This window comes from Oncorhynchus mykiss, chromosome 8, assembly GCF_013265735.2.
Source record: "Oncorhynchus mykiss isolate Arlee chromosome 8, USDA_OmykA_1.1, whole genome shotgun sequence".
Lineage (NCBI taxonomy): Eukaryota > Metazoa > Chordata > Actinopteri > Salmoniformes > Salmonidae > Oncorhynchus > Oncorhynchus mykiss.
Window position 1 is genome coordinate 7,086,744 of NC_048572.1, and position 22,129 is coordinate 7,108,872.

Below are 22,129 nucleotides of genomic sequence, written 5' to 3' on the forward strand. Positions count from 1 at the left end.
TTACTGTACTACCATTACTGATCCACAATTCCACTTCTACATTTCCTTTTCATTTAACTTCTCAAAGTGTTGCCATACAAGACTTCGCTGCTGTCTCTTGCCATTTGTCCATCTGTTAACGACGATGACGTAGCGGTGGAGAGTCCACAATAATGGACTCGTTGCGCGTCGACTTCCGGTGTCGACCTCCATTTCTTAGTGTCAAGATTAAATTTGTCTAGGAATCGACTCCTAAGTGTCTGTATTTTTGGGAACGGAGGAGACTGATTAGTTCCAAGACCACAAACACTCGCTACTTTCATAGCGAGACAGCAATAGATGGAGAGAGGGGAGGGGCACAGTATAGTAGGGCTGTCCCCAAAAACAACAAAAATCTTTGTCGACCGAAAATCATCTGTAAATTGATTGGCCAACATTTTTAAACGTGTATTTTTCCATATACATTTGAATAAAATCAACTATATGCATTGAGCTTGTCTGATGCTTAAAAGCTTACTGTTGGATGAAATAAGACAAAATGACTCAAGAGGGAGCCAGAGATCTAGATAAGCAGAAAAAAAAACGGGGAAAAAAACAACCTGAGCCCCAACCGTTCTCCTCCCGCTTTCTGCTGGCTGTCACAGATCCTGCCATTACCCTCCTGAAGTTGCCGCTAATAGGCTACACGAGGAGTCAGCAACCTTTCCTATGCGGAATGCCAATTCATCTTACCATTTCTAGCGATCTGCGTGCCAGTTATGGTTTTCATATGCACAACTGTATCTCGCAATTTCATGGCTTGTCATGCCTCGCAACTTCAGTAAAGCAGGACCTGTCATCAATGAATAGGCCGTGATATTGAGATCACTTCGCCCTGACAAGGTCACACATAATTATCTGCTCATGTCCATGGGTTCGCTTCACGCTGTTCACAGGCTGAAAGTGAGGGCACCAAAAACAGAGGAGAAGTATATAGTATAAATCGTAATAGCAGAGCAATGTTTTTGAAACAGTTGAAATGTATAGGAGGGTATCCTTCCTATTGAGTTTTTATCTGAAATTGCAGTTAAAGGCGGGTACTCTGAAATTGACGCCGTAGCTTTAAGGGATTTTCAGAACACTAAGTTATTCCAACGCAAAAAGCAAGCAGGAAATCAACTGCTCAGTGAATTTTTCAATTACAATTATATTTTTTAAATGTGTTGATTTGCATGATATTGTTGAAATGAAACAATGGTTTGTTCTAAGGTGGGCCGAAATGCAATATAACTATTGTTTAGCTAACGTTCGCTGACGTTAGCATTCAGCTAACTGGCCAGTTAACTTAGCCTACTAATTTGCCAACTTCAGCTAACGTTAGCTGTGTGAGGATGCAGAGTGCAGACATTTTGTTTAGCTTGCTACCTAGCTCTATATAATATGACTGACACTGTATGAGAATATTACCTTTTATATTCGTATGAGAGCGGTAAATGTTCATTTTCGCAATGCTGAAGTTACTTGATGAAGCAAGCATTGTTCGCTTGATGTTAGCATGTTAGCATGTTAGCTAGCAGCTGTTCCACTTGGCTGTGTTATTGTCTTGCTAAATTAATGAGTATCTGGAAGAGAAAATAAACCATGTAAATGTCTGCACGTTTGTGAATTGTTGCATTAATCAAGAGTGTATGTAATATGGTAGATACATGAAGTAGTTGCTTGCATATAAATTAATAATTTGCTACAGTGACATTTCTGGCACTTTTGAGCTGTGAAGCAAGAACATCACCCAAACCTTCTCTCAGCTCGTGTCATTCCCGTTGCTAATGTGAATTGAGAAGTTTATTTACATATTATGTAAATATACATTTTGTGCTGTTAGCCTCTCATTCAATGCTCGTCAATGGAAATTGACCCAACATGCGGGTTATTTTCTGCTACCTTTAAATTACACAACCTTCCCCAGATCTTCATAGCCTATCACACAACCTTCCCCAGATCTTCATAGCCTATCACACAACCTTCCCCAGATCTTCATAGCCTATCACACAACCTTCCCCAGATCTTCATAGCCTATCACACAACCTTCCCCAGATCTTCATAGCCTATCACACAACCTTCCCCAGATCGTCTAGTTAGGAAAATTATATGTTTTGTGATAACTGCACTGTGATTAAACATTTGTGGGGGGAAAAAAATATGGTTTTCAAAAAAAAAAAAAAATCTTCTAACATTAAAAGGAAAATCCCAACCAAAAATTATCTTTCTGTATTTGTTTCATTAGTCCATTGGTGATATTGTCCCAAAATGCTTTGCATGTCAGCAATCAAGTTTATAAAGATATATAATTTCCAAATACAGCCATACCGGCTATGATGCAAAATGCATCAAACAGGCTGTATTTCTGTAATTATATTTATTTCTAAGATATTTTAAAGGACGATAAGATCCCAAAAAAAGTCAGTAGCATTGTTTTAAAGGACTTGATCATTGAGTTTTCTACCTCTCCAGATAATTTATTTAATTAACAATTTTGTTTAGTTTGTTCTAATAGTCTTCGGGCCTGTATAAAATCTCAACGTTGGTCAATTATAACTATCCATACCTGTTGTTTGTTGTTGGGTGTGTAGGGCAGCATGGTGGAGACATGAAACATCACCTCGTAGTCCTTATAGGTGGTATAGAGGGAGTGGGTCCCTGTGGAGTCAGCTGGAGGAGAGACAGACAGTAGAGTTAGACAGACAGGTTCATAGTCCTTATAGGTGGTGTACAGGGAGTGGGTCCCTGTTGAGTCAGCTGGAGGAGAGACAGACAGACAGTAGAGTTAGACAGACAGGTTCATAGTCCTTATAGGTGGTGTACAGGGAGTGGGTCCCTGTGGAGTCAGCTAGAGGAGACACAGACAGTAACTAGAGTTAGACAGACAGGTTCATAGTCCTTATAGGTGGTGTACAGGGAGTGGGTCCCTGTGGAGTCAGCTAGAGGAGACACAGACAGTAACTAGAGTTAGACAGACAGGTTCATAGTCCTTATAGGTGGTGTACAGGGAGTGGGTCCCTGTGGAGTCAGCTGGAGGAGAGACAGACAGTAGAGTTAGACAGACAGGTTCATAGTCCTTATAGGTGGTATAGAGGGAATGGGTCCCCGTTGAGTCAGCTGGAGGAGACACAGACAGTAGAGTTAGACAGACAGGTTCATAGTCCTTATAGGTGGTGTACAGGGAGTGGGTCCCTGTGGAGTCAGCTGGAGGAGAGACAGACAGTAACTAGAGTTAGACAGACAGGTTCATAGTCCTTATAGGTGGTGTACAGGGAGTGGGTCCCTGTTGAGTCAGCTGGAGGAGAGACAGACAGACAGTAGAGTTAGACAGACAGGTTCATAGTCCTTATAGGTGGTATAGAGGGAGTGGGTCCCTGTGGAGTCAGCTGGAGGAGAGACAGACAGTAACTAGAGTTAGACAGACAGGTTCATAGTCCTTATACGTGGTGTACAGGGAGTGGGTCCCTGTGGAGTCAGCTAGAGGAGACACAGACAGTAGAGTTAGACAGACAGGTTCATAGTCCTTATAGGTGGTATAGAGGGAGTGGGTCCCCGTTGAGTCAGCTGGAGGAGAGAGACAGTAGAGTTAGACAGACAGGTTCATAGTCCTTATAGGTGGTATAGAGGGAGTGGGTCCCCGTTGAGTCAGCTGAAGGAGAGACAGACAGTAACTAGAGTTAGACAGACAGGTTCATAGTCCTTATAGGTGGTATAGAGGGAATGGGTCCCCGTTGAGTCAGCTGGAGGAGAGACAGACAGTAGAGTTAGACAGACAGGTTCATAGTCCTTATAGGTGGTATAGAGGGAATGGGTCCCCGTTGAGTCAGCTGGAGGAGAGACAGACAGTAGAGTTAGACAGACAGGTTCATAGTCCTTATAGGTGGTATAGAGGGAGTGGGTCCCTGTGGAGTCAGCTGGAGGAGAGACAGACAGTAACTAGAGTTAGACAGACAGGTTCATAGTCCTTATACGTGGTGTACAGGGAGTGGGTCCCTGTGGAGTCAGCTAGAGGAGACACAGACAGTAGAGTTAGACAGACAGGTTCATAGTCCTTATAGGTGGTATAGAGGGAGTGGGTCCCCGTTGAGTCAGCTGGAGGAGAGACAGACAGTAGAGTTAGACAGACAGGTTCATAGTCCTTATAGGTGGTATAGAGGGAGTGGGTCCCCGTTGAGTCAGCTGAAGGAGAGACAGACAGTAACTAGAGTTAGACAGACAGGTTCATAGTCCTTATAGGTGGTGTACAGGGAGTGGGTCCCTGTGGAGTCAGCTGGAGGAGAGACAGACAGTAGAGTTAGACAGACAGGTTCATAGTCCTTATAGGTGGTATAGAGGGAGTGGGTCCCCGTTGAGTCAGCTGGAGGAGAGACAGACAGTAACTAGAGTTAGACAGACAGGTTCATAGTCCTTATAGGTGGTGTACAGGGAGTGGGTCCCTGTGGAGTCAGCTGGAGGAGAGACAGACAGTAGAGTTAGACAGACAGGTTCATAGTCCTTATAGGTGGTATAGAGGGAGTGGGTCCCTGTGGAGTCAGCTGGAGGAGAGACAGACAGTAACTAGAGTTAGACAGACAGGTTCATAGTCCTTATAGGTGGTGTACAGGGAGTGGGTCCCTGTGGAGTCAGCTGGAGGAGAGACAGACAGACAGTAGAGTTAGACAGACAGGTTCATAGTCCTTATAGGTGGTGTACAGGGAGTGGGTCCCTGTGGAGTCAGCTGGAGGAGAGACAGACAGTAGAGTTAGACAGACAGGTTCATAGTCCTTATAGGTGGTATAGAGGGGATGGGTCCCTGTTGAGTCAGCTGGAGGAGAGACAGACAGGTTCATAGTCCTTATAGGTGGTGTACAGGGAGTGGGTCCCTGTGGAGTCAGCTGGAGGAGAGACAGACAGTAGAGTTAGACAGACAGGTTCCTAGTCCTTATAGGTGGTATAGAGGGAATGGGTCCCCGTTGAGTCAGCTGGAGGAGAGACAGACAGTAACTAGAGTTAGACAGACAGGTTCATAGTCCTTATAGGTGGTATAGAGGGGATGGATCCAAGAGAAGTCCGCTAAGAGAGAAAACTAAGACGTGTAAGAATGTGTTATTGTTTCAACTGCCATCATCTCTCCTGTATATAACAGCCTCATGTCTAGATTGTCTGTCTGACGCAGACCCTTACACAGAATGTTCTAGAGCTGGGTGACACATTACATTAAAAATATATGTAGTTTAAACTGCCACTAGGCTTGGGCAGTATATCATATTATACATACCGTATACTTATATATATATATACCTTATATACCGAGGTATTTGGAAATAGCAACGGGATGGTTTTTCAATACCGTCAATATCGTTTAAACTATTATTATTATTTTTTAAAGTATTTTAAATACATTTGAATATTTGTAGATACTTTTTAAGTAAATACCTGCAGTCAACATGATCTTCATTTCACCGGGCACATTATTTAAAGTTATGAAGCTTACAGGTAAGTACAAGCACACGACGACCAGAGCCCGGAGCATTGTGAGTCATTCACTGTTGAGCAGAAGGCGCCAGACAATATATCATAATAATATATCTATTATTTTAATTGTGTAAAATGTGCTAAATGCTCTGCAGTTGTCCACTTGGTTTGCTAATATTGTAGCTAAGTTAGCTTAGCTAAGTGGTTAGCTTCTTGCGATCAAGCCCTTCTTTGTAACAGCAGAGAATCCCCTCCTGGATCAAGAGCCTTGGTGTTTAATATTTGTTTTGTGTATGTAGCTAACTGTGAGTAGCATTGTGAGTTACTTTATGAGCTGGGATATCTGTCCTGAAAATATAGGACAGTGTCCTGACTGTATAAATTGTTCACAATATGCCCATTAGCATTTAGCTAGCATTCGCTATAGGATTTTACATGTAGTTTGTTAGCATTGCTAATCTTTGCATAACAGAGGGCTCAGTGGGGTTGGAAAATAGCGCCTCTTGTGTTCAGTGCCGGTATTACCTAATATTCCGGGATGGCACAAGGTCGGAATGAAGATATGAATCTGAAGATATGAATCATTACTTATTGTAATGAACGATATCAGCAAAATGCCTGCAATAAGTGATCAGTACGGTCGGTGTGGATCATTTGGGGTTTCTCGTCCCAGCTCTAGCATGTTCCCCTCTTTATATAGAGTGAAAGCAGTCAGTTCGTGGGAATGTGTATATAGTGTAGCAACGTACTCTTAGTGTCCAGCTGGGCATGAGAGAGATAGAGGGAGATAACACTGTGTGTGTGGTAACGTACTCTTAGTGTCCAGCTGGGCTCGGTACTTGGTGAATCCTTTCAGTCGGACCCTCTCCCCCAGCAGCTGAAGGAACTCCTCCAGAGCAGGACCTGCCGAATCATTGTTGTACATATCCTCTTCACTGCTCTGTCCCGACGCACAGTACATCACCCCCACCTTCAACTGGAAACTCAACTGCAGAGAGAGACAGGGACAGAGAGAGAGGGAGAGGGAGAGAGAACAGAGAGACGGAGGGAGAGGGAGAGAGGGAGGGAGAGAGAGACAGAGACAGAGACAGAGAGAGGGAGAGGGAGAGGGAGAGGGAGAGGGAGAGAGAGAGAGAGGGAGAGAGAGAGGGAGACAGACAGAGACAGGGAGAGGGAGAGGGAGACGGAGACGGAGAGGGAGACGGAGAGGGAGACGGAGACGGAGACGGGGAGAGAGAGAGAGAGAGAGGGAGAGAACAGAGTATATGACAGTCCCTCTGTCTGAAAAGTGTTAAATGCTTCCCTTTTCTCCTTCCTCTCCGGAGCCACCACAGATCCACAGATCCAACAACCAGACAGATAAAAGCAAGCTTTCTCCCATCAACACAGAAACCAAGAGAGGAGAGGGTGTCTGTGTGTACTGTAGTACGGTCTCCTTACCCCCTGGTGTCTGTGTACTGAGGTGATGTCTCCTTACCCCCTGGTGTCTGTGTGTACTGAGGTGGTGTCTGTGTGTACTGAGGTGATGTCTCCTTACCCCCTGGTGTCTGTGTGTACTGAGGTGATGTCTCCTTACCCCCTGGTGTCTGTGTGTACTGAGGTGATGTCTCCTTACCCCCTGGTGTCTGTGTGTACTGAGGTGCTGTCTCCTTACCCCCTGGTGTCTGTGTGTACTGAGGTGATGTCTCCTTACCCCCTGGTGTCTGTGTGTACTGTAGTGGTGTCTCCTTACCCCCTGGTGTCTGTGTGTACTGTAGTGGTGTTTCCTTACCCCCTGGTGTCTGTGTGTACTGTAGTGGTGTCTCCTTACACCCTGGTGTCTGTGTGCACTGTAGTGGTGTCTCCTTACCCCCTGATGTCTGTGTGTACTGTAGTGCCTCCTCCTTACCCCCTGGTGTCTGTGTGTACCGTAGTGGTGTCTCCTTACCCCCTGGTGTCTGTGTGTACTGAGGTGCAGTCTCCTTACACCCTGGTGTCTGTGTGTACTGTAGTGCCTCCTCCTTACCTCATGGTGTCTGTGTGTACTGTGGTGTCTGTGTGTACTGTAGTGCCTCCTCCTTACCCCCTGGTGTCTATGTGTACTGAGGTGCTGTGTCCTTACCCCCTGGTGTCTATGTGTACTGAGGTGATGTCTCCTTACCCCCTGGTGTCTGTGTGTACTGAGGTGCTGTCTCCTTACCCCCTGGTGTCTGTGTGTACTGAGGTGCTGTCTCCTTACCCCCTGGTGTCTGTGTGTACTGAGGTGCTGTCTCCTTACCCCCTGGTGTCTGTGTGTACTGAGGTGCTGTCTCCTTACCCCCTGGTGTCTATGTGTACTGAGGTGCTGTGTCCTTACCCCCTGGTGTCTATGTGTACTGAGGTGATGTCTCCTTACCCCCTGGTGTCTGTGTGTACTGAGGTGCTGTCTCCAGACACCCTGGTGTCTGTGTGTACTGAGGTGCTGTCTCCTTACCCCCTGGTGTCTGTGTGTACTGAGGTGCTGTCTCCTTATCCCCTGGTGTCTGTGTGTACTGTAGTGCCTCCTCCTTACCCCCTGTTCGTCCAGCTTCATCAGCTGCTCTGTGACTTTAGGTGTGTTGAGAGCCAGTCTGAGACAGTGGGCGTTCAGCTCTGGTACCAGGTATTCTAGCACCTCTTTGAGGGGTAGACCCCGCGCCAGGCCGTGCTTTGAGGTAGATGGCACCGCATCCTCCAGGATAGACCCACGCAGGGTGGTGAGCTAGAGGGAGGAAGAGCGGAATAGAAAGAGGAGGAAGAGAGAAGAGAACAGAACAGGAAGAGGAGACAGATTCATTATTAGATCAGCCAGGAGATGATTGGGGCCTGTTCAGACCAAAACCGATCTTATCTAATATCGCTCCCTATTGCATTTAAAGTGCACTACTTATGGAAAAAGGTTGACACAGAGAGAGCAGCTTTCTTCCAACGTCTTCCTCTCAACGGTTAGCGCTTCACGGTCTTCTATGGTCAACAAAAACAACAACGAGCGAATGAGATAGAGACACCAGCGCGTGTGTGTGTGTGTGTGAGAGAGAAAGTGTGTGGCCTTGGCTTCTCCTCACTGTTCACTTACAGTAGAGGCACTTAGGGCTAAAATTAACTTCCTGAGGGGAGAACACTATCTAAGGCCAAAGAAAACTTCAGTGGACGGACAGTGTACATTATAGAATGACAGAGACCTTTCTATATTTTTTATTTAACCTTTATTTAACCAGGCAAGTCAGTTAAGAACAAATTCTTATTTTCGATGACGGCCTAGGAACAGTGGGTTAACTGCCTGTTCAGGGGCAGAACGACAGATTTGTACCTTGTCAGCTCGGGGATTCGAACTTGCAACCTTTTGGTTACTAGTCCAACGCTCAGTAGACACACAGAGTCAAGTCCCCTGTGTGTGATTGTGTGTCACTGAGAGGTACTGTACAGTGGCATTGGGTGTTGAAAGACAATAATATTCTGCAAAATGTCACTATGTATAATAAAATGTAATGTTGTTGTGTACTGTAGCTTTTAGTGAGACGTTCTGACTGAGACCTGTGGGCTAAATGAACTAACAGGGATGAACTTCAGCTGGTTGAGAGAACCCACAACACCACTGGTCTTAACCATTATCCTGTGACGCGGTCTCAACACACACACACACACACACACACACACACACACACACACACACACACACACACACACACACACACCTTCCAATAGCAGCGAGCAGGGGGGTGGAGAGAATAGGAAAGGAGAAGAGGGGGTGGGATAAAGGCAGCAGCTATTAGACCACCATTACAGTGTCTGTTTCTATGACTGTCACATAACTGGGTTCTATAGCTGTAGCCACCTATTACCGTTAACCGGTTCTATAGCTGTAACCACCTATTACTGTAAACCGGTTCTATGGCAGTAACCACCTATTACTGTAAATAGGTTATATAGCTGCAAACTACGTCTTACTGTACACACGGTTCAATAGCTGTAACCACCTATTACTGTAAACCAGTTCTATAGCTGTTACCACCTATTACCGTAAACCGGTCCTATAGCTGTAACCACCTATTACCGTAAACCGGTCCTACAGCTGTAACCACCTATTACCGTAAACCGGTTCCTATAGCTGTAACCACCTATTACCGCAAACCGGTTCTATAGCTGTAACCACCTATTACCGCAAACCGGTTCTATAGCTGTAACCAACTATTACCGTAAACCGGTTCCTATAGCTGTAACCACCTATTACAGCAAACCGGTTCTATAGCTGTAACCACCAATTACCGTAATCCGGTTCCTATAGCTGTAACCACCAATTACCGTAATCCGGTTCCTATAGCTGTAACCACCTATTACCGTAATCCGGTTCCTATAGCTGTAACCACCTATTACCGTAATCCGGTTCTATAGCTGTAACCACCTATTACCGTAAACCGGTTCTATAGCTGTAACCTCCTATTACTGTAAACCGGTTCTATGGCAGTAACCACCTATTACTGTAAACAGGTTCTATAGCTGTAACCACCTATTACTGTAAACCGGTTCTATAGCTGTAACCACCTATTACCGTAAACCGGGTTCTATAGCTGAAACCACCTATTACCGTAAACCGGTTCTATAGCTGTAACCACCTATTACTGTAAACAGGTTCTATAGCTGTAACCACCTATTACCGTAAACCGGTTCTATAGCTGTAACCACCTATTACTGTAAACAGGTTCTATAGCTGTAATCACCAATTACTGTAAACAGGTTCTATAGCTGTAACCACCTATTACCGCAAACCGGTTCTATAGCTGTAACCACCTATTACCGCAAACCGGTTCTATAGCTGTAACCAACTATTACCGTAAACCGGTTCCTATAGCTGTAACCACCTATTACAGCAAACCGGTTCTATAGCTGTAACCACCAATTACCGTAATCCGGTTCCTATAGCTGTAACCACCAATTACCGTAATCCGGTTCCTATAGCTGTAACCACCTATTACCGTAATCCGGTTCCTATAGCTGTAACCACCTATTACCGTAAACCGGTTCTATAGCTGTAACCACCTATTACTGTAAACCGGTTCTATGGCAGTAACCACCTATTACTGTAAATAGGTTATATACCTGTAACCAACTAGAACTGTAAACCGATTATATAACTGTAATCACCTATTACTGTAAACAGGTTCTATAGCTGTAACCACCTATTACCGTAAACCGGGTTCTATAGCTGAAACCACCTATTACCGTAAACCGGTTCTATAGCTGTAACCACCTATTACTGTAAACAGGTTCTATAGCTGTAACCACCTATTACCGTAAACCGGTTCTATAGCTGTAACCACCTATTACTGTAAACAGGTTCTATAGCTGTAATCACCAATTACTGTAAACAGGTTCTATAGCTGTAACCATCCATTACTGTAAACATCTATTACTGTAAGCAGGTTATATTACTTTAAACAGGTTATATTACTGTAAATTAGTTACACAACTGTAAGAGCATTGCTGACCCTGACATTCAATATTCAATAATTGAAATGACTGGTTATGCTACTGCAGGGTCTGAGGAACTGGAGAGAGTGAGGGAGTTAGAGGGGAGGATGGAGGGAGGTAGAGGGGAGGATGAAGGGAGGTAGGGGGGAGGATGGAGGGAGGTAGGGGGGAGGATGGAGGGAGGTAGAGGGGAGGATGGAGGGAGGTAGAGGGGAGGATGGAGGGAGGTAGAGGGGAGGATGGAGGGAGGTAGAGGGGAGGATGGATGGAGGTAGAGGGGAGGATGGATGGAGGTAGAGGGGAGGATGGAGGGAGGTAGAGGGGAGGATGGAGGTTGAGGTATGAGGTAGTCACCTGGAATGGAATTCAATTAACAGGTGTACCTTGTTAAAAGTTCATTTGTGGGATTGCATTCCTTCTTAATGTGTTTGAGCCAATCCATGAGTTGTGTTGTGACAAGGTAGGGTGGTATACAGAAGACAGTCCTATTTGGTAAAAGACCAAGTCCATATTATGACAAGAACAGCTCAAATAAGCAAAAGAATGTAATGTAAGTCCATCATTACTTGAAGACATTGGGGTGGCAGGGTAGCCTAGCGGTTAGAGCGTTGGACTAGGAAGGGTGCAAGTTCAAATCCCCGAGCTGACAAGGTACAAATCTGTCGTCCTGCCCCTGAACAGGCAGTTAACCCGCTGTTCCTAGGAAGTCATTGAAAATAAGAATTTGTTCTTAACTGACTTGCCTGGTTAAATAAAGAAAATGAAGGTCAGTCAATGGGGGAATATTTCAACAACTTTGAAAGTTTCTTCAAAGTGCAGTCGCAAAAACCATAAAGCGCTGTGATGAAACTGTCTCTCATGAGGACCACAGTTAGCTCTGCTGCAGAGGATGAGTTCATTAGAGTTAACTCAGATCATCTCAGATTGCAGCCCAAATAAATGCAACAGACACATCTCAACATCAACTGTTCAGAGGACACTACATGAGTCAGGCTTTCATGGATGAATTGCTGCAAAGAACCCACCACTAAAGGACACCAATAAGAAGACAGCCAGGGAAACACGAGCAATGGAGACTAGACCGGTGGAAATCTGGTCTGATGAGTCCAAATCTGAGATTTTTGGTTCCAACCGCCGTGTCTTTGTCAGACGCAGAGTAGGTGACCGGATGATCTCTGCATGTGTGGTTCCCACCGTGAAGCATGGTGGTGCTATGGTGTGGATTTTCATTTGCTGGTGACACTGTGATTTATTTAGAATTCAAGGCACACCACAGCATTCTGCAGCGATACGCCATCCCATCTGGTTTGCACTTAGTGGGACAATAATTTGTTATTCAACAGGACAATGAACCAACAAACCTCTAGGCTGTTTAAGGGCTATATAACCAAGAAGGAGAGTGATGGAGTGCTGCATCAGATGACCTGGCCTCCACTATAACCCGACCTCAGCCCAATTGAGATGGTTTGGGATGAGTTGGACTGCAGAGTGAAGGAAAAGCAGCCAACAAGTGTTCAGCAGATGTGAGAACTCCTTCAAGACTGTTGGAAAGGCATTCCTTATGAAGCTGGTTGAGAGAATGCCAAGAGTGTGAAAAGCTGTCATCAAGGCAAAGGGTGGTTACTCTGAAGAATTTAACACTTTTTTGGTTACTACATGATTCCATATGTAGAATACAATGTAGAATAAAGAAAAACCCTTGAATGAGTAGGTGTGTCCAAACTTTTGACTGGTACTTTATGTGTGATTTTTTGGGGGGGGATTTATGATGGACTATTATCATGCAACCGGGTGAGCGGGGAACAAATACATGTTATTTGTGCTTTAAAATAGCTAATGGAGGACGATTTCACCGTGGTTCATTTTCCTGCCAGCCAGGTAGACTATACTCCTATACTCGTCATAAATATAAGCAATGTGCTTAATATTAGGAAAGTTGAGAAATAAATATAGGAGGCCTAGCCTATAGAAAGCTGATGAGATCCTCCTCTTTTTATTAGCGGCCATCACTCCGTTTTCTCACGCAAATGCAAAGCCTATAGAAATGTTGCACAGCATGAGCTCATGGGCTCTCATAAAGTGTTTAATTAGACTTTTGATTACATTTGCATTGATGTCAGAGTGATTAGAGGGACAGTAGAGTGCTGAGTACCAGGCAGTTAAGCACGTTTGGTAGACTACTAATGACCATCGGCAGCATCAGAGTTTGGAGAAGCCTAATTACCGTGACTAAACGGTCATGTGGAACTTGACTGCCTTCATGATTCGTGACCGCCGGTGTGTGGCGGTAACACAGTCACCCTAACAGCCCTACTCCGGCCGACGCATTCTGCATGGTGATCTTAGGCTGCTCGGCCATTTCAAGAAGCTCCCGAAAAAGTTATTGAGCTGGGTGTGGCTGAAAGTTATTGCAACGGGCGTGGATGAATTAGCCGAATCCACTTATTTGAAGGGGTGTCCAAATAGTGTAATTCCATTATGACATTATGGGGAATTGTGTGTAGGCCATTGACTCAAAATCTACATTTAATTCATGTTAAATTCATGCTATAACAACAAAATGTGGAAAAAGTCAAGGGGTATGAATACTTTGAAGGCACTGTGTGTACATACAGGTAGGGGTCAACGTGACTATGCAACAGGATAGATAATAAAATAGTGGCAGCAGCGTATGTGATGAGTCAAAAAAAAAAGTTAGTGCAAAGTGGGTCAATGCAAAAAGTTGGCAGGGAGCTCCGCCCCAGGGATGTCCTGGGCCGTACGCACTCGGCCCCAGGGATGTCCTGGGCCGTACGCACTCGGCCCCAGGGATGTCCTGGGCCGTACGCACTCGGCCCCAGGGATGTCCTGGGCCGTACGCACTCGGCCCCAGGGATGTCCTGAGCCGTACGCACTCGGCCCCAGGGATGTCCTGGGCCGAACGCACTCGGCCCCAGGGATGTCCTGGGCCGAACGCACTCGGCCCCAGGGATGTCCTGGGCCGTACGCACTCGGCCCCAGGGATGTTCTGGGCCGTACGCACTCGGCCCCAGTGATGTTCTGGGCCGTACGCACTACCCTCTGCAGCGCCTTGCGGTCGGCATACCAAGCGGTGATGCAGCCAGTCAGGATGCTCTCGATGGTGCAGCTGTAGAACTTTGAGGATCTGAGGGCCCATGTCAAATCTTTTCAGCCTCCTGAGGGGGAAGAGGGGCTCCCGAGTGGCGCAGTTGTCTAAGACACTGCATCTGGTTCGAATCCAGGTTGTATCGTAAATGTTAAATAAAATAAATAAAAAAATAAGAGGCCTCGTTGTGCGTTCCTCACGACTGTTGTTGGTGTGTTCGGACCATGATAAATCCTTAGTGATGTGCACACCGAGAAACTTGAAGCTCTCGACCAGCTCCACTACAACCCTGTCAATGTGGATGGTGGCGTGGCTCGACCCTCCGTTTCCTGTAGTCCACAATCAACTCCTTTGTCTTGACGTTGACGGAGAGGTTGTCTCATTGTAGTCCGTGATCAGGCCAACCACCATCGTGTCGGAGTCGTGATAAGCTTTGACGGCACTACGGTGTTGAACGCTGAGCTGTAGTCAATGAATAGCATTCTCACATATAGGTGTTCCTTTTGTCCAGGTAGGAAAGGGCAGTGTGGATCTGTTGGGACGGTGAATTGGACTGTGTTCATGGTGTCTGGGATGATGGTGTTGATGTGACCAGCCTTTCAAAGCATTCCATTGCTACAGATTTGAGTGCGATAGCCATTCAGAGAGGTTACCTTGGCATTCTTGGGGAAAGGGACTACGGCGGTCTGCTTGAAACACGTAGGTATTACAAACAGTGTCAGGGGGAGGTTGAAAAACGTCAGTGAAGACACTTGCCACATGCTCTGAGTACACGTCCTGGTAATTCATCTGGCCCTTGTGAATGTTGACCTGTTTAAAAAGGTCTTGCTCACATCGGCTATGGAAAAGCTGGGATGAAGGGGGTTGTGGGAAATAAAAAGGAGGAGAGGGAAAGGCAGAAGGGGATCCGGGTTAGAAGAGTGGGAGAGAAGGGAAGAAGAGCCATATATATCCGGGTTAGAAGAGTGGGAGAGAAGGGAAAAAGAGCCATATATATCCGGGTTAGAAGAGTGAGAAAGAAGGGAAGAAGAGCCATATATATCCGGGTTAGAAGAGTGGGAGAGAAGGGAAGAAGAGCCATATATACCTGGGTTAGACACTCTTATGCCATATATACAAGGGTTGGGGTCAATTAAAATTGAAAGCCAGTATTCAGGAAGCAAAATTAAATTCCAATACAATAATTGAAAAAAAGGGCATCTCTTTTCAACAACTTTGAGAAGCTATGTGTGCAAAAAGTTTTTCAATTTTTAAATTCAAATCACTTCCTGATTTGACTAACTTCAATTCAAATGAACCCCAACCCTGATAGATATATAGCTATTTACCTCGCTGGTTCTGAAGATGACTCTGTAGTTGTACTGCTGTCCATGCTCCTTGTGTTCTTCTAGCTTCTCTCTCCTCAAACTCACTGCTACTGGACCCAGAGTGTCATCTACACCCAGGTAGTTCCAATGCTCTGGACGAGAGAGCGAGCGAGAGAGAGAGAGAAGAGGGGACAAGATGAAAGAGGGAAAAGAGAGAAAGTCAGATTTTTCTCTCCAAGGCATACAGACATTCAAATCTACTCTACCTTAGCAATGCATGAATAGAGATGCTATAATCTCATTTCTCAGGTAGAAGTAGTTCCTGTAGTAACAGTAGGCCCCCAGACCTCTCCTCTTCCTCCCAGATACACAGTTGAAGTCAAAATTTTACATACATTTAGGTTGGAGTCATTAAAACCTGTTTTTCAACCACTCCACAAATGTCTTGTCAACAAACTATAGTTTTGGCAAGTCGGTTAGGACATCTACTTTGTGCATGACATCAAGTAATTTTTCCAACAATTGTTTAGCTCTGAAAAACTGTCTGTGAGCAAGGAGGCCGACAAACCTGACTCAGTTACACCAGCTCTGTCAGGAGGAATGGGCCAAAATTCACCCAACTTATTTTGGGATGCTTGTGGAAGGCTACCCGAAAAAGTTTGACCCAAGTTAAACAATTTAAAAGCAATGCTACCAAATACTAATTGAGTGTATGAAAACTTCTGACCCACTGGGAATGTGATGAAAGAAATAAAAGCTGAAATAAATCATTCTCTCTACTATTATTCTGACATTTCACATTATTAAAATAAAGTGGTGATCCTAATTGACCTAAAACAGGGAATTTTTACTTGGATTAAATGTCAGGAATTGTGAAAAACTGAGTTTAAATGTGTTTGGTGAAGGTGCATGTGAACTTCTGACTTCAACTGTAAGTATTTCCTGTAGTAGTAGTAGTAGTAGTAGTGGTAGTAGTAGTAGTAGGGCCCCAGACCTCTCCCCTCCCTCCCTCCCTCCCTCCCAGATATAAGTATTTCCTGTAGTAGTGGTAGTCGTAGTAGTGGTAGTAGTAGTGGTAGTAGTAGTAGTAGGGCCCAAGACCTCTCCTCGTCCTTCCTCCCTCCCTCCCTTCTCAGATATAAGTATTTCCTGTAGTAGTAGTGGTAGTAGTAGTAGTAGTAGTAGTAGTAGTAGTAGTGGCAGTAGTAGTAGCAGGGCCCCAGACGTCTCCTCGTCCTCTCCGATAAGTATTTCCGGTAGTAGTATCTCAGATATAAGTATTTCCGGTAGTGGTAGTAGTAGTAGTAGGCTCCCAGACCTCTTCCTCCCTTTCACCTCTCAGATAGAGGTATTTCCTGTAGTAATAAGACCCCAGACCTCTCCACTTCCTCCCTCTCACCTCTCAGATAGAAGTATTTCCTGTAGTAGTAAGACCCCTGGTCGCAGTGCTCCACAGATCGTTTGGCCCTATCAGCATGCTGTCCCTGTCCGTCTTTAGGGGCCTCCAGCACGGACACCCCGGCGTTGGTGAAGTGGGGGAGAGAGGTCTCCAGGGGTCCCTCCTCTGAGCCACTTCCCCCCCCAGAGCCACTGGAGCTGCCCCCACTGCCTATACTACCCTGCTGAGAAGGGGGAAGGAGTAACGTTAGTATGGATGTATTGAGGTTGGAGTCATTAAAACCTGTTTTTCAACCACTCCACAAATGTCTTGTCAACAAACTATAGTTTTGGCAAGTCGGTTAGGACATCTACTTTGTTTTGCTCTGAAAAACTGTCTGTGAGCAAGGAGGCCGACAAACCTGACTCAGTTACACCAGCTCTGTCAGGAGGAATGGGCCAAAATTCACCCAACTTATTTTGGGATGCTTGTGGAAGGCTACCCGAAAAAGTTTGACCCAAGTTAAACAATTTAAAAGCAATGCTACCAAATACTAATTGAGTGTATGAAAACTTCTGACCCACTGGGAATGTGATGAAAGAAATAAAAGCTGAAATAAATCATTCTCTCTACTATTATTCTGACATTTCACATTATTAAAATAAAGTGGTGATCCTAATTGACCTAAAACAGGGAATTTTTACTTGGATTAAATGTCAGGAATTGTGAAAAACTGAGTTTAAATGTGTTTGGTGAAGGTGCATGTGAACTTCTGACTTCAACTGTAAGTATTTCCTGTAGTAGTAGTAGTAGTAGTAGTGGTAGTAGTAGTAGTAGGGCCCCAGACCTCTCCCCTCCCTCCCTCCCTCCCTCCCAGATATAAGTATTTCCTGTAGTAGTGGTAGTCGTAGTAGTGGTAGTAGTAGTGGTAGTAGTAGTAGTAGGGCCCAAGACCTCTCCTCGTCCTTCCTCCCTCCCTCCCTTCTCAGATATAAGTATTTCCTGTAGTAGTAGTGGTAGTAGTAGTAGTAGTAGTAGTAGTAGTAGTAGTGGCAGTAGTAGTAGCAGGGCCCCAGACGTCTCCTCGTCCTCTCCGATAAGTATTTCCGGTAGTAGTATCTCAGATATAAGTATTTCCGGTAGTGGTAGTAGTAGTAGTAGGCTCCCAGACCTCTTCCTCCCTTTCACCTCTCAGATAGAGGTATTTCCTGTAGTAATAAGACCCCAGACCTCTCCACTTCCTCCCTCTCACCTCTCAGATAGAAGTATTTCCTGTAGTAGTAAGACCCCTGGTCGCAGTGCTCCACAGATCGTTTGGCCCTATCAGCATGCTGTCCCTGTCCGTCTTTAGGGGCCTCCAGCACGGACACCCCGGCGTTGGTGAAGTGGGGGAGAGAGGTCTCCAGGGGTCCCTCCTCTGAGCCACTTCCCCCCCCAGAGCCACTGGAGCTGCCCCCACTGCCTATACTACCCTGCTGAGAAGGGGGAAGGAGTAACGTTAGTATGGATGTATTGAGGGGGAGGAGTAACGTTAGTATGGAGGTATTGAGGGGGAGGAGTAACGTTAGTATGGAGGTATTGAGGGGGAGGAGTAACGTTAGTATGGAGGTATTGAGGGGGAGGAGTAACGTTAGTATGGAGGTATTGAGGTGGAGGAGTAACGTTAGTATGGAGGTATTGATGGGGAGGAGTAACGTTAGTATGGAGGTATTGAGGGGGGAGGAGTAACGTTAGTATGGAGGTATTGAGGTGGAGGAGTAACGTTAGTATGGAGGTATTGAGGGGGAGGAGTAACGTTAGTATGGAGGTATTGAGGGGTGAGGAGTAACGTTAGTATGGAGGTATTGAGGGGGAGGAGTAACGTTAGTATGGAGGTATTGAGGGGTGAGGAGTAACGTTAGTATGGAGGTATTGAGGGGGGAGGAGTAACGTTAGTATGGAGGTATTGAGGGGGGAGGAGTAACGTTAGTATGGAGGTATTGAGGGGGAGGAGTAACGTTAGTATGGAGGTATTGAGGTGGAGGAGTAACGTTAGTATGGAGGTATTGAGGGGGGAGGAGTAACGTTAGTATGGAGGTATTGAGGGGGAGGAGTAACTTTAGTATGGAGGTATTGAGGGGGGAGAGTAACTTTAGTATGGAGGTATTGAGGGGGGAGGAGTAACGTTAGTATGGAGGTATAGAGGGGGGAGGAGTAACGTTAGTATGGAGGTATTGAGGGGTGAGGAGTAACGTTAGTATGGAGGTATTGAGGGGGGAGGAGTAACTTTAGTATGGAGGTATTGAGGGGGGAGGAGTAACTTTAGTATGGAGGTATTGAGGGGGAGGATAATAAACTGGCCACAGTGTATAGTGTATATATTGTGTGTGTAGTAGGGTTGTAATGATGTTAGAATGACGACTCCAGGCAGTAAGGAAGGAAATGAAAGAAAATATGAAGGGGCCTTCATGTCTTGAGGAAAACCATCATAATGTCGGACACGACAACCTTATGTTATCACCCAATCACCACCTAGACACCACCCAATCACCACTCAGACACCACCCAGACACCACCCAGTCACCACCCAGTCACCACCCAGTCACCACCCAGTCACCACCCAATCACCACCCAGACACCACCCAATCACCACTCAGACACCACCCAGACACCACCCAATCACCACCCAATCACCACCCAATCACCACCCAGACACCACCCAATCACCACCCAATCACCACCCAGTCACCACCCAGTCACCACCCAGACACCACCCAGTCACCACCCAGACACCACCCAGACACCACCCAGACACCACCCAGACACCACCCAGACACCACCCAGACACCACCCAATCACCACCCAGACACCACCCAATCACCACCCAGACACCACCCAGACACCACCCAGACACCACCCAGACACCACCCAATCACCACCCAATCACCACCCAGACACCACCCAGACACCACCCAATCACCACCCAATCACCACCCAGACACCACCCAGACACCACCCAGACACCACCCAGACACCACCCAGACACCACCCAGTCACCACCCAGACACCACCCAGTCACAACCCAATCACCACCCAGACACCACCCAGACACCACCCAGTCACCACCCAGACACCACCCAGACACCACCCAGACACCACCCAGACACCACCCAGACACCACCCAGACACCACCGTTTATATTCCATGCGACAGCACAACATATTTGACATAAAGTACGTTATTTTGGAGGACCATATCATTTAGCCGGCTATGTGTGTGTGTGTGTGTGTGTGTGTCCTCCTACCCGTTTAGAGAGGCCAATGTTCCTCTCTCCCTCTCCTCCCAGCTCATTCCTGAAACAAGGACAGTTCAGCACCAGATCGTTGCTCTTCTCATCACCAGGGTCTAGGGCAGGGTTAGTGGTGTGAGTCCCTCCCTGTCCCGTGGCCCCCTCCTTCCCACTCAGCTCCTCCTGGGACCCGCACGGAGACCCGCCCCCGCCGCATACCCCGCTCTGATTGGACGAGAGCGAGGAAGTGGCGGAGGCCGAGGCGGCGGCCGCAGCGGAGGCGCCCGTGGTGGTGTTCTTGCGTTTCCCGCCGGACTGTCGACCCTGGATGGCCTCGTTGAGGTCGAAGAGGATACTCTGCACGTCAAAGTGAGCAAAGCCTTTCTGACAGGACCAGGGTTTAGGAGGGGGGCCGATGACGTCCTCCCGCACCCCATCCTCCACATCAGACCCAGCCCGGGACGAGTCACCCTCGGCCTTGACGCTGCGGAGCTTCCTGAAGATGGATTCCCCTCCAGTCTCCGACTGGAATCAGATAAGATCATGACTTTATTATCTCCCAGAGGGAAATGTTGTTTGCATCACTGTGCATATATTAAAAACATTAAACAATGTGTATGGATAAAAACAATTATTGATTTTAATGTAATATTGGTGTAATGTACAGACTCATAACACATAAAAAAAAAAAAACATATTAAGCACAGACATGACAATGTGACCCGTTTCAAGAAGCTAGGCAGTCTAGCAGGAGAAGCGTTAACATTTTTAATTTATTTTTTAGCTAAATGTTGTTGTTTTATGTCAGAAATCTCTTCTGGAATGTGAACTTTCATGACAGTGATGGGGAAGAAATGTGATCAACAGTGTTGTTGTCACAGAAGAAGTTGACCGAGTTTTGAAACCAGTGGGTGGATTGCCTGGTAGGAAGTAGAGAGATGATTGCCAAATGTGGAGAGTACAGAACACAAGGTGGTTGTTTTATAAACACCTGTCTCTGGATTCCATCTTTAAACTAGGAGCAACCATGGCAACCGTGACCGAGAGGGATAAAGCATTCATCCATGTAAACGAATAAGAGTCAAGCTACATTTTCAGATTTTATACATTTCTAATTTCGGCAGAAAGTTTCTTTCATTGCAAGTTTAAGCATACTGTCAGCTAGCTAACATTTTAATTTTTTTTTTTTTAATTTTACCTTTATTTAACCAGGCAAGTCAGTTAAGAACAAATTCTTATTTTCAATGACGGCCTAGGAACAGTGGGTTAACTGCCTGTTCAGGGGCAGAACGACAGATTTGTACCTTGTCAGCTCAGGGGGTTTGAACTTGCAACTTTCCGGTTACTAGCCCAACGCTCTAACCACTAGGCTACCCTGCCGCCCCAACATTGAACCTAGTTGGTTAGTTTTAGCTATCTGCAGATTCATGCAGGGTGCATGAGTTGGGGATTATGGTTCCTTGTTTAGCTAGCTAGCTACGTCAAACACTATGCAAGTAACAATAATTTTGTTTTATGTCATGTGAAGAACATGATCTGCACCAAAGTCAGATTAGGATATAGGCCAAGGACTAGATAGGGTATTTTAACTACTGCTTTCACCACTTTTAGTCTTGAAATCTTTGGTTGTTTACTACACCACTTTACTCACTCTGTTTAGCACGTGGCCTCACGTGTGAATCCTTAAAGAGATATAGGTGGGGAAAAGGCTTCAGAGGGTGTGAATGATGTTGAATAGGTGTAGACACAAAATATATCTCCAGTAGGTGTACCAAAAAACTCAAGGGCCATTTTCTTAAAATGTGGGATTACCCATTTATCAATTTACAAAGCTCAATGACTTTCCCCATTGTTCCTCAACTGCAGTGTTTGATATACCTTTTTCTAGTTCTGAGTCTCTACTTTTATCCAGTGTACAAAAAAAACACAATTTCAAATTTTGCTACATAGGACCGAATCGAGGTGGTGGGTCAGAATTACAGACAAGATAAATACAAATTGTTCAATAGCTGGCCAATGTTTTTTGTTTAACATGGTTGCTGGTTCCTGATCTTCTAAGAACACCGTTTGAGGAGTCACCTGAAGTTTGAGAGGAATGGGAGATGCAGTAGAGGACTGCAATGTTGAGGCAGAGGGTTCGTAATGAGCACGAC

General features: G+C 45.8%; 1 protein-coding gene across 1 annotated transcript in view; it reads right to left on the bottom strand.

The window, feature by feature from the left end:
• Nucleotides 1-22,129, bottom strand: part of sipa1l1 (signal-induced proliferation-associated 1 like 1) — a 234,241-nt gene that overhangs the window by 86,459 nt on the left and 125,653 nt on the right. The window contains 6 exon segments of the mRNA XM_036986820.1: nt 2,564-2,667; nt 6,265-6,439; nt 7,982-8,170; nt 15,352-15,482; nt 17,961-18,180; nt 19,992-20,501. Of these exon segments, the coding sequence (XP_036842715.1) occupies nt 2,564-2,667; nt 6,265-6,439; nt 7,982-8,170; nt 15,352-15,482; nt 17,961-18,180; nt 19,992-20,501 (1,329 nt within the window).